The following is a 13,392-nucleotide window of genomic DNA, read 5'->3' as shown; positions in this document are numbered from 1 at the left end:
TAGAGGCCCAATTTCCCCAATCTCTCTTCGTAGGACAGTCCCACCAACCCTGGGACAAGTCTGGTGAACCTTTGTTGCACTCCCTGTTTGGCAGTAATTTCAGCTTATAAAGAGAAGATGAAGGACCCTAAATTACTTTTTTTAATTATTGCAGCTTGAAGAATGCAAACATTCTTATAAACTGGAAGTTACAAACATCAAACTAGAAGCAGCGAGAACCAAAGGGGAAGTTGAGAGAGAGAGAGATAACATGCAAAGTCAAATAAATGGTATATTTACAGATTTCTATTTGATTCATAAACCGTTTTTTCATGATAGATTTTCTGATGGTAATATTTTAACTATTTTGCTCACTAGCATGTATCACTCGGCTATTTTAAAAATACAAAAGAAACTTGGGGGTAATTGTGACTTTGGGCAATAGTGTAAAGCACCTGATGTTGGATCAGCTCCCTTGACTTATAGGGTGAGGAAATGGGGAAATTTAAAGGAGAGGAGAAGGAAGCTTAATTTAATGTGTAGGGGAACCGAGAGCCGATATGGGTCATTGAGGGCAAGACTGATGGATGGGACCTGGAGAGATCCGCGCGTTGGAGCTAAGATGGCATTATTGTGAAGATAGAAGTAAGCAGCCTTAAAGATGGAAAGCATCCAGGCCTGAAGCTCAGCTCAGTGTTGAAATATTTGACAGTGTTACAAATGGCCACATTCCGTCTGAGGCAGTGATCAAGGAGAAGATTTAGTGGCAAAAATTTGCGGAGGAGTTTTAAGTCCTTTCTAATGTTGAGCTGGAGCAAGTTATACTCATGCAAGTTTGGTGTCGACGAGGCCATGGCTAATGAGGTGGTGGAGATGTAGAGCTGGATGTCATCATTATACATATTAAAACTAATCCATTGTGTGTTAATGAGGTGACTAAGAAGACCAAGGATAGATCCTGAGAAAACTTTGGAGATGATGCTGCAAATAAGGGAGTCCATTGATAGCGATGCATTGGTTATGTTCAGGTAGATAGGACTGGAGCCATACAAGCATTGTCCCTCTAGAATTGCCATTGGTATTTTGGAGGACTTACATGGCCTAAAAATGTAAAGGAGCTAAATTGAAATGACCAACATTTTAACCTGATGTTCAACCAATTCATACAAATTAGAATTACTACCATCTATCTGGGAGAGTGGGAGGGTGGGATATTGTGTCCTTGTAAACTGCCCATTTGGGTGGCTGATGAACCTTTGAAAAATAGCAGTTTTGGAATTTATTTATTCTTTCTGCAGGGTTGCAATCAGATATTGAGATTCTTAAGGCCAATATTGAAAGACACAAAGAGCTCTTGACAGAAAAGGAAAGAGAGCTAATTCGGAAAGTTCAGGCAGCTAAAGAGGAAGATTTCCAGAAACTTACAGCACTCCAAGATGAAAAGTGAGCAATGTTCTGGAAACTTTACTGCTCAATGCTATTGTACTGTTGGCTTGTCCCTGTTATATATTTACTATTGTTTCAGCTAAGGTAAACCTGGCTTTTTAGTTTTCTTACAGTCTACCCTCTTATGAAAAAACTAGCAATCTGTTGAAAATAGAGATGTAAGTTTGTGCCTAATTCCTAGTGCATCCTTTTCAAGAACTTTAATGCCTCAATTGGAGATGGCACAATGGGAGATGGAAGTATATCTGAATCCAGTGTGCTGAACCATAGATGGTTGGGTTGTGCTATGATTGTGTACATGCTGAATTCCTAATCACAACCTTACTGCAGTAGTCAAGATCAAGTGGCAGCTACACTTCCATATGAACCAGGAGGAACAGGTGCCTTGGATTGTACTTGCACATCTTCTGCATGTTTGGTGAGGGCCCAGGAGACAGTCAGTGGTGGTCACATTAAGTGTATTGGGAGGGAGGAAAGCATTGTTTTGTACAAAAAAAATCTTCATCAGATTTTTACCCAACCTGCTAAGTAACGGTTATATAATTTTTCTAAAGGGGTTTGGGGGTGGTGGGGTGGGAGGAGGGGCCGCGGTGGAAAAGGATAGTGAACTTGGACATGGTTGGGGACACGCCTGTTAATCAGTTCCATTAAGTCAATGGGACTGAATATCGGGTGGGGCTTGTAATGGTCAACCAATACGGTGCCACTTGTTTTGTGTTCCCTCTCCTGTACGTTGAGATCTCCGATGACTTTATATGAACACTGATGACATGCTAGGTATTCCCCATGTTGAAAAGGTAATTAAATTATTTGCTTATTCAAAGGTTAGAGCTGGAGAATAAAGTTGCTGACCTAGAAAGACTGAAGGCTGAGCAGGACATAACATTTCATGCTGAACAAGAGCATATGGAAGAGAAGCTGAAAGCCGTACAGTTAGTAGAAGAGGCATCCAAGCGGGAGATCCAGAACCTCAGGTTAGAACGGAAGCAGTGAAACTATGTGGCACTGGTATATATTTGAAATTATATTTTTCACAGAGCTTGACTTTGGAATACTTCTGTATCTTAAATTCATGTGAAGGTACCTTGTCCTTTTTTTATACAAATATTTTTATAAAATTCTTGCTGCTACTCGAGATGGAAATGGCAAGATTTTTTTGTTGTGTTTTTTGGGGAAATGTCAGGGCTCAGTAAGGTTGACCTTTCCCACTTAAATCACCCAGCATCAAATACTCCCATTGTGCTATCGCAGCAAAGTAATTAACCCTGGAAAGGCATCCTCTTGTGCATCTTTGAAGGTTTCTATATTTCCCAAATCAGCTGGCTTTGAGTTTGAGACTCAAGAGAAATTGTCTATTTATGTTGCTTTGTAGATTTGGTGCAGTATGATGTGCCCATCCGACTGCTCAAATGCCTTTCAGCCAACAGAGAGAAACTTCCACCCTAATAGTAAGCTCTCGATTTGAACCCTGGGTCAGTGGATAAAAGGACAGCATGATAATGTTTTCCTTTTGGAACTTGTATCAGAAGAACCAGTAGATTTTAATCATTCATCATTTAGTTTGAGCTTTGTAAGGAATCACAAATAACCTACTCTGAATGCATTATAATATGAGAACCTAAGTAATAGGAGTAGGCCAGGCAGCCCCTCAAACCTGCACTGCCATTCAGTAAGATCATGGCTGAGCAGCTGTCAACTTCACTTTTCCACCTTATCCCCATATCACTTGATTCCCTTAGTGCTCAAAAGTCTTTCAATTTCAGTCTTGAATATGTTTATCGACTGAGCATCCACAGTCCTGAGGTAGTGAATCGCAAAGATTCATAACACTGTGAATATCAGAGATATTGTATTTTAGCTAATTCCAAAAAATTATTTTTCTCGAAGAGAAACTGCGGAATATCTTTGTATTTCAGGTAGTGGAGAACAGGCTCTGATGGTGCTTTATTTGGTACGGTCAGGTGCTACTCCAGTTATCCATCATAAAAGCTCACGGCTGCATCCCTTCAACTGCAGGGAGTAGAGCTGAGGGCCATTCCAGATTGAGAGAGAGTGAGGGTTTCATTGGCAATTAGGAAACAAAGGCAAAGCTGAAAGTGATTGAGCAGATTGGTAGCTGCAGAGATGTTGTGGTGAAAGGAGGACCAAAGGCTGGACAGTTGGGAATTTAAAAGTTCATTTGTAAGTGATTTGGGTGAGAATATTTTCTGAGGGGTGGACATAGAGAAGTTGCTTGAGAGAGGAAAGTCAATGTAGGTGGAGAGGGAAACATGGAAGCGGACCAAAATAGACCTCATCAGTGATTGACACAATAGGATTAGAGGGGCCATGTGAGATGACAAGGTCAAGGGGTAGAGGTATTAAGATAGAAGGAGACATGAAGGGAAGATAGGAGGGCAGTGAACTCGAGAGATGGCACAATGAGATGGAGATTGGAATCTTTGAGGATCAGAAGTGCTCGGGTGCAGAGGCTGCAGGAAAAAAGCAGTAAAGATATGTAGGTGAAAACTTGACATTGTACTTGGGTAGATAACAAGGATTGTAAAGCACAGGCAAGAGGGGTGGAACAAGATGAGATGTTTAAAAGAGGAAAACATGCTGAAAGAGTAGGAGCACACATCAGGATGGAGCCTTGAGCTTTTATGGTGGACAGCTATTTTTACCCACTATTACTGAAGCCCTTTGCCTCCTCTCCCCCTGCCCCAGTAGCCCAAAACCCTTGATACAGCCAGACAGTGTTCAGTGACCATGTATGTGATAAACACGCACATGTATTCACACATTTATTTCTCAGGAGAGACAAATTATGATGAATTTAGATCTCTGTCCCACAAGACTAGAACTTATGTTTGACTATTTTTAAAATAAAGGAGGTCTCAGAAGAGAATAACTTCATCGCAGTGGATAAAAGAACAAAAAAGACTTGAGATGCCAAATGTTGAGTTACTTAATTTAGCAGTGTACAAATTTAACAAATATTACTGACTTTGAAGACACTGAAGAAATATCACATCACAAATAATGAAGCCTCCTCTGTCTCTCTGGCAGTTTGAATTACTCTGTAACTGTGGTTAAAATTCCTCTAATGTGCTAAAATAGCTGAAAATATGAATGTTCTGCAAGAACATGTCCAAAGTACTCAGGTCCTGAATCAAAAATGAGCTGCACTGTGACCAATATAGAATTTATGCACTGGAGTGAACCTAGCTGCAAGAGTCTGATTTAACATGATGTAGTGAGTTTTAGTTGTATAGGAAGTTGTGTTGCTTTGCTTTGGGATGCGCAGTTTAAGGATATCTTTCAGTTTGTTGATGGTAGATTCTCCTGAAATGAAAGCCGCTTGCAAAGCATGTAGATTATGATGACGTAAAAACAGAAAGTGCTGGAAAAACTCATCAGGTCTGGCAGCATCCATGGAGAGAGAAAGTGAGTTAACGTTTTGAGTCCACATGAAGAAAAGTCATACTGACTCGAAATGTTAACTTTGCTTCTCTCTCTACAGATGCTGCCGGACCTTTGGAAATTCTCCAGCATTTTCTGTTTTTATTTCAGATTTCCAGCATCTGCAGTATTTCGCTTTTAGACTGTGATGACATCTGTGGGATTGGAAATAGCATTTTGTAAATTTTAGAATCCATTACCTGCACAGATTTAGTTAGTATTTTATGTAGAAAGAAAGGTTTCTGTTTATGTAGCGCTTTTCACGATCTCAGGATTCTCAAAAAGTTTACAGGCAATTAAGTATTTTTAGAAGTGTAGTCATTGTTGTAATGTTATGGACAGCTGATGGAAATGCTCATTGACAACAAATTGAGGCAGCGAGAAGGTCAAACTTAAGTGTAGGTGGTAGGAGAGCAGATTAAGAAGTCAGGATTCGCTGGGCTATTTCTCTCCACCTTGTAGAGTTGCCAGCAGTCTTTTTAAAGGTTCACAAACACCATTGGCTGTCATGTTTCACTTCTGTTTTTCTGTGACTGCGCCTCCATTCAGCTGCAAAATCCATTTAGTGGTGCACAAGTGTCAGAATTGTATATTTTGGAGTTCCTTGCATACCTTCATGTGCAACAATTGTGTTTAAAAAGGGTGTGTGAGCCTAACAGAATGACCTAAATCAGTGAAACTGCAAACTATGTGGTTTCAAAGAACAGTTAACTGGAAGGAAAACCTGAAATTCACTCACTGGCAGCAATGTTCTATTTTCTTCATCTTTGCAGTAAACTCTGCTGATAATTTTAGTCTTTATTCATTCTCATTACTTTTTCATTACTTAAAAATACTCTGTTAATCATAAATGTTACTTTGGCATTATGCATCAAAGGAAAACATTTATAATGGTCTGCAGTAACTTAAAGTGCAATGACTATAAACCATTTAAAATATCTTGTCTAATTAAAGTGTTTTAATTCTGGGTGAAACGTTAACCCAGGCCCTACCTGCCAGTTTATATGGGTGTAAAAATCTCCCAGCGTTCAGGCCACAATCAACACAAAAACTGCCAAATCTAGTCATTGTCACATTACTGATTGTAGGAGCTTACTGTATGTAAACTGGCTGCTGTATTTCCCACAATGCAATAGTGACTACACTTCAAAAATTCGTTCTTCATTGGCTGTAAAGTGCTTTGGAATGTCCTGTGATTGTGAATGGTGCATTTTGTTTACTGATAAAGCAAAAACAATAAAGCAGTTTCTTAGTCCAGCTGGTATTCTTTAAAGCTTTACTTGTAAACATTTACTTTGTATAGTAACCCTCCAAGACAGTTCTTCTATGTTATATTTTGCACAGGCTGGTGGAAGACAGACGCATAGAGTGGGCGGAAGAGAAACATAAGTTGCAGAATCGTAATGGAGAACTGGAGGAAAAGTACTGCCAGGCCAAAGACCGTCTGCAGCGTGCTGCTTTAGCTCAGAAGAAGGTCTGGCCTTTTTCTTTAACCTATCAAAAATGTAATTTGTGTGAAGTCCAACCTTGCCACAGAAATTCTATATTTTCTTGCTTCTGTTTTTACAGAGGAAAATACTAAATGAAAGTAAACAGAAAAGATTGCAGGAAAAAGTACAACTGCTGGAGGCAAAGAAAGAAGAACTAGAAATTGAGAAACACACATACAAGTAAATTAGTTTTTCAATGTTACTTTCCATATGAGTTCAACAAAGCCAGATCAAAGGATAGAGTTTTGGGGCACGGAGGAGGTGCTGTTGTGGATATGGTAGGGAGAGAATGAAAGGATTTTCATTTACAGTAGTGTGCCATTCACAACCTCAGGGTGCCCCAAAATACTTCAGCCAATGAAACATTTTGGAAATGTAGTCACTGTTATAATGTAGGGAAGAAATACCAAGGAGATGCACTACTTACCTAGGACAGGTGGGAGTGCAACTGGGTGACTGTAGCACCACTGAGGTAGTTCATGGTGGAGAGTCACAAGTGGTCAACAGTAGCAAATGCACCAGAGAGGAGGCAACAGGCAGATAGCCAAGTGGTTATGGTACTGGGCTTGTAACTCCAAGATCAAGAGTTCAAATCTCACAATGGCAAACTATGAAACAATGTAATTTCATCTGAATAGGAACATATGGAAACGTGTTTGTACTCGAAAGAGTTACAGTAACGATGATGCAAGATATCTTTAGTGACTTTGACCAATCTGAACAAGCTGATCAGAATCTGGTTCTGGAGGGATTAAAATAGTGACTGACAGAGAGGGAAGAATGTAGTTGGATGAAAATGATACATTCAATGATGTTTCGGGAATAAAAGCACAAATTACAAATATCATTGGTGAAGTTCAAGGGTGAACATTTTCCGATGGATTGAAGTTAGTTTTGTATGGGTTGAAATGTCTTGGAGAGATTGGCAGTATCAATAAGAATGAAAGGGAGATATAAGTAATGAGTAATTAGGACCTGGGTTGAAAGGAGTCTTGAGCGGGATGGAGGGTTATGCGTGAGTGGGGAAATGTGATAGAATTTGTGGCAGAAATTAGTTAGCTTGCTGGATGGGGAGGGATGAAAGACTAAGTTTTGGGATGCAGTTAGTTTAGAGGCTGATGGGTAGGAGAAAGGAGAGGGACCTATGGGGTGTGTTTGTGCATAAATCATTTGAGGATGGCAGGACAGGTTGAGGGCGCTGTTAATAAAGCATACAGTATCCTGGGCTTTATTAATACAGGCATAGAGTATAAAAGCGAGGAGGTTATGTTTAACTTGAATAAGTTACTAGTTTGGCCTCAGCATTACTGAGTATTGTGTCCAGTTCTGGGCACCGCACTTTAGAAAGGATGTGAAGGCGTTGGAGAGGTCGCAGAAAAGATTCATGAGAATGATTCCAGGGATGAGGAACTTTAGTTATGATGATAGATTGGAGAAGTTAGGACAGTTTCCCTTAGAGAAAAGAAGGCTGAGAGGAGATTTATAGAGGTATTCAAAATTATGAGAGGACTGGACAGAGTTGATAGGGAGAAACTGTTCCCACTCGTGAAAGGATCGAGAATGAGAAGAGACAGATTTAAGTAATTAGTAAAAGAAACAAAAGTGATGGGAGGAGGAGCATTTTTACACAGTGAGTGGTTAAGGTCTGGAATGCACTGCCTGACTGTTCAATTGAAACATTCAAAAGGGAGTTAGACTGTTATCTGAAAAGGAAGAATGTTCAGGGTTCGGGGAGAAGGCGGGGGAGTGGCACTAGGTGAGTTAATTATTCAGAGAGCCGGTGCTGACACAATGGGCCAAATGGCCTCTTTCCGCGCTGTAATAATTCTGTGATTCTGAGAGGTAGAATCAGCCAAGGAATAACCTTGATATTGGAAACAAAAAATCCTTGAGTTTCTCCTATCTAGAATCAGAGGTGGTAGAGGATGATGTGAGGAAGGTTTATGTTGAAGAAGGGCTGGGATGTTCCTGAAGTAATAGGATTTGTTCATGGAGAGGGTGAGATTGTACTGTCTCAAGTGGTCAAATTATATCTTGTGGTGGTCAAGCAGATTGGTTAGACAGCAGGTATACTGTAGTCTGTGAACAAACTGTGGAGGTAGCTGTTTGGGTATAACAAGGATGAGAGCTGGTGGAGGCAAGATAATTATTGAGCTGAACAGAGGTATAGTGTGGCTGTCAGGCCAGAAGGGGAAGAGTTAGAAAGTGCAGGTGATGGAGCTAGAGCTAGTTTTTACTGCAGACAGAATGAAATTATGATCATCAGGGTGAAATTACAAACTGATGAAGATGGTCCATATAATCTCTGGTGAGTCTCTACCTCCAGAGTCATGCACCTTACACAGTTTAGAGTGAGACAACTCCCCCAATACTCTTCCTCCACTAATTCTCATGAAATACATGTAACACTATTAGAATAAGCTACAAAAAATGTAATGATACCATAAGACATAGGAGCAGAAATTAGGCCATTCGGCTCATCGAGTCTGCTCCGTCATTCAATCATGGCTGATAAGTTTTCAACCCCATTCTCTCACCTTCTCCCCGTAACCTTTGATCCCATTACCAATCAAGAACCTATCCACCTCGGTCTTAAATACACTCAATGACCTGGCCTCCACAGCCTTCTGTGGCAACGAATTCCATAGATTCACCACTCTCTGGCTAAAGAAGTTTCTCCTCATCTCTATTCTAAAAAGTCTTCCCTTTACTCTGAGGCTGTGTCCATGGGTCCTAGTCTCTCTTACCAATGGAAACATCTTCCCCACATTCACTCTATCCAGGTCTTTCAGTATACTGTAAGTTTCAATCAGATCCCCCCTCATCCTTCTAAACTCCATCGAGTATAGCCCCAGAGTCCTCAAACGTTCCTCATATGTTAAGCCTTTCATCCCTGGGATCATTCTCGTGAACCTCCTCTGGACCCTCTTCAGGGCCAGCACATCCTTCCTGAGTTACATTAATGCTGACGCAGTGAGTTAAAGTACTGCAACTTCTGTTGAACTTATACATTCCTTCAGAAAATTGTTTTCTCTATGCTCTGGTTGTCAGTATGACCATCACAAGTCTCAGTGATAAACAATGTGCAGTAAATCTGTATCACTACTGTGGAAGGGACACAGAAGCTGTAATCTGAACACCACGTTCAACCTTTTGAATTATCAATTCTTTTTCTAGACAAAATGTTCCCTATGAAAATCATGCGAGGCTTCAGAAAAGATTAAAGGATTTACAGCGTAGACATAACGAATTTCGAAGACTCATTTTGGGACCAAATTTTTCAGCTGCTGGCCTGTGTAATACAACCAATTTTCTATCATCTACCTTGGTGCAAGGCACAGAAGCAACATTTGTAAATATTCAGGTACCTAATTTTATGCCGAAAATTATTAATTGTAATTTTGTGTTTAATTCATTTTACCATGTAAGTCATAGAAAAGGTGCAATATATGCACAATATCCAATCATTTATATATTTTCTTCATTAGTTATGCTTCATATTTGATTTGTAGGTCACATCCAGCTGATAAAAAATTACATGGTTTGTGATCTCCAGAGTTTCCTATTCCTTTTCCATATTAAATAATGTTTCAAATAATGTTTGCTTGTTGCAGTCTCTTTGATGCAGTTTTGAATCACATTGTCAGCTCTGTTGTGAGAGGAGATTTGTTTCAACGCCACTAATTTTATAGTTTAAATCATTTGGGCAAACTCTTCTAGCGAAAAGAAATATTTGCAGGACTATGGGAAAACAGCAGGGATATGGGATTAATTAGCTTTCAGAAAACTAGCACATACACCATGGGCCAAATTTCTTGCTTCTGTGCTGAGTACCCCTTAAGTTCAAAGCTTAGTAAGCTTCCACATATACACCAATATACAGTATGCATCAACTCACCTCTGTGCTTCTTCCTTTTGATGCTAAGGCTTCAACCACCAAGTGTTTGTCCAATTTTAAGCAATTGAGCCAACATTTTTTTCTTTTCAGCAAAATCAAAGCTATCCTCAGCTTCTGGTAACCTCTGGTCTTCACTCCGGCAAACCTCCTTAGCTGCCATTTGAGGCTGAACCTACAGCTACAGAATCTGAAGACTTCTCAGCCATGAGCTGAGCACTCTTTTCCCCATTCCAGTCCATAACCAAGGCCACTTCCCTCTATCTCTGAAACATTGCCTTGCTTTTATTCTCTACCACTGTTGGTAATCTGCATGCTGTTGCCTTGAAACTCAATGCCTTCCTAGTCCACTCTTCTCAACTACAGCTTGCACATGTTACAAATCATTTTGAAAGCAGCTAGGCACATCCTCATCTGCACTGCCATCACTACCATCTTTGCCAACTTCCTAGCACAAAGGAAAAGGGTTGTATTTGTTGGAGATCAGTCATCTCAGTCCGGGGACATTGAAACATAGAAAATAGGAGCAGGTGCAGACCTTTCGGCCCTTTGAGCCTGCTTCTTCATTCACCATGACCATGGCCAACTCAATAGCCTGCTCCTGCTTTCTCCCCATATCCTCTGATCCCATTCGTCCCAAGAGCTATATCTAACTCCTTCTTGAAAACATACAATGTTTTGGCCTCAACTACTTTCTGTGGTAGTGAATTCCACAGGCTCACTACTCTGTGTGAAGAAATTTCTCCTCATCTCAGTCCTAAATGGTCTACCCTGTATCTTCAGACTGTGACCCCTGGTTCTGGACTCCCCCACCATCGGGTACATCCTTCCTGCATCTACCCTGTGTAGTTCTGTTAGAATTTTATAGGTTTCTATGAGATTCCCCCCTCGTTCTTCTGAACTCCAGTGAATATAATCCTAACTGACTCAATCTCTCCTCATATATCAGTCCCGCCATCCCAGGAATCAGTCTGGTAAACCTTTGCTGCACTCCCTCTATAGCAAGAACATCCTTCCTCAGATAAGGACACCAAAACTGCACACACTATTCCAGGTGTGGTCTCACCAAGGCCCTGTATAACTGCAGCAAGACATCCCTGCTCCTGTATTCTAATCCTGTCGCTATGAAGGCCAACATACCATTTGCCTTCTTTACTGCCTGCTGCACCTGCATGCTTACAAAGAACAAAGAAAAGTACAGCACAGGAACAGACCCCTCGGCCCTCCGAGCCTGCGCCGATCATATTACCCGTCAATGAAAACATTTTGCACTTCTGGGGTCCGTATCCCTCTATTCCCATCCTATTCATGTATTTGTCAAGCTGCCTCTTAAACACCACTATTGTACCTGCTTCCACCACCCCCTCTGGCAGCGAATTCCAGACACTCACTACCCTCTGCGTAAAAAACTTGCCCCGTACACCACCTCTATTGTTTTCTCCTGTCACCTTAAATCTATGTCCCTTTGCAATTGACTCTTCCACCCTGGGAAAAAGCTTCTGACTATCTACTCTGTCCATGCTACTCATAATTTTGTAAACTTCTATCAAGTTGCCCCTCAATCTCTGTCGCTCTAGTGAGAACAATCCGAGTTTTTCCAACCTCTCCTCATAGCTAATAACCTCCAGACCAGGCAGCATCCTGGTAAACCTCCTCTGCACCCTCTCCAATGCCTCCATATCCTTCTGGTAATGTGATGACCAGAATTGCACGCAATATTCCAAGTGTGGCCTAACCAAGGTTCTATACAGCTGCTGCATGACTTCCCAGCTTTTATACGCAATACCCCTGCCAATGAAGGCAAGCATGCCATATGCCTTCCTGACTACCTTATCCACCTGTGTTGCCACTTTCAGTGACCAGTGGACCTGTACACCTAGATCCCTCCGCCTGTTGATGCACTTAAGGGTTCTGCCATTTCCTGTATAATTCCTGTCTGTATTAGACCTTCCGAAATGCATTACGTCGCATTTGTCTTGATTAAACTCCATCTGCCATTTCTCCGCCCAAATCTCCAACCAATCTATATCCTGTTGTATCCTTTGACAATCCTCTTCACTATTTGCAACTCCTCTAACCTTAGTGTTGTCTGCAAACTTACTAATTAGCCCAGTTACATTTTCCTCCAAATCATTTATGTATACTACAAACAGCTATGACCAAGCGAATTCTGTATCCATCTTGCCAGCTCACCTCTGATCCTGTGCGACTTTACCTTCTGTACCAGTCTGCCATAAGGGACCTTATCAAAGGCCTTACTGAAATCCATGTATATAACATCCACTGCCCTTCCATCGTCAATCATCTTTGTCACTTCCTCGAAAAACTTGATCAATTTAGTGAGACACGACCTCCCCTTCACAAAACCATGCTGCCTCTCACTAATATGCCCATTTGCTTCCAAATGGTAGTAAATCCTGTCACGAAGAATCTTCTCCAATAATTTTCCTACCGCTGACGTAAGGCTCACCGACCTGTAATTTCCTGGTTCATCCCTGCTACCCTTCTTAAATAATGGAACAACATTGGCCATTCTCCCATCCTCTGGGACCTCACCCGTAGCCAGTGAGGATACAAAGGTTTCTGTCAAGGCCCCAGCAATCTCCTCCCTTTCCTCTGTCAGTATTCTGGGGTAGATCCCATCTGGCCCTGGGGACTTATCCACCTTAATATTCTTCAAGACGCCTTCAAGCAGGTACGATAGTGGTGTTTAAGAGGCATCTCAACATGATCCAGGCTATCTACACACTCTTCCCTAGAGAAATCGACTGCTAAGTCCTTCTCTTTGGTGAATACTGATGAGAAGTATTCATTTAGTATCTTTCCCATTTCTTCTGGCTCCACACACACATTCCCACCTCTGTCCCTGAGTGGGCCTACCCTTTCCCTGGCTACCCTCTTGCTTTTTACATATGTATAAAAGACCTTGGGATTTTCCTTAATCCTGGTTGCCAGTGACTTTTCATGACCCCTTTTAGCCCTCCTGACTCCTTGCTTAAGTTTCTTTCTACTTTCTTTATATTCTCCACGGGCTTCATCTGTTCCCAGCCTTCTAGCCCTTACAAATGCTTCCCTTTTCTTTTTGACTAATTTCACAATATCCTTCGTTATCCAAGGTTCCTGAAACTTGCCATGCTTATC

The 13,392-nt window shown here is 41.2% G+C and overlaps 1 protein-coding gene across 2 annotated transcripts in view; it reads left to right on the top strand.

Moving 5' to 3' along the window:
* cep83 (centrosomal protein 83) overlaps nt 1–13,392 on the top strand; it is a 77,696-nt gene that overhangs the window by 44,786 nt on the left and 19,518 nt on the right. For both annotated transcript variants that reach the window (XM_041201853.1, XM_041201854.1), the window contains 6 exons: nt 155–269; nt 1,278–1,422; nt 2,250–2,399; nt 6,211–6,340; nt 6,436–6,536; nt 9,534–9,720. In XM_041201853.1, coding sequence (XP_041057787.1) covers nt 155–269; nt 1,278–1,422; nt 2,250–2,399; nt 6,211–6,340; nt 6,436–6,536; nt 9,534–9,720 — 828 coding nt within the window. The remainder of the gene's footprint in view (nt 1–154; nt 270–1,277; nt 1,423–2,249; nt 2,400–6,210; nt 6,341–6,435; nt 6,537–9,533; nt 9,721–13,392) is intronic.

This window comes from Carcharodon carcharias, chromosome 13, assembly GCF_017639515.1.
Source record: "Carcharodon carcharias isolate sCarCar2 chromosome 13, sCarCar2.pri, whole genome shotgun sequence".
NCBI lineage: Eukaryota > Metazoa > Chordata > Chondrichthyes > Lamniformes > Lamnidae > Carcharodon > Carcharodon carcharias.
The sequence above is the reverse complement of the archived record's forward strand: the minus strand, read 5'-3'. Positions and strand labels throughout refer to the sequence as shown.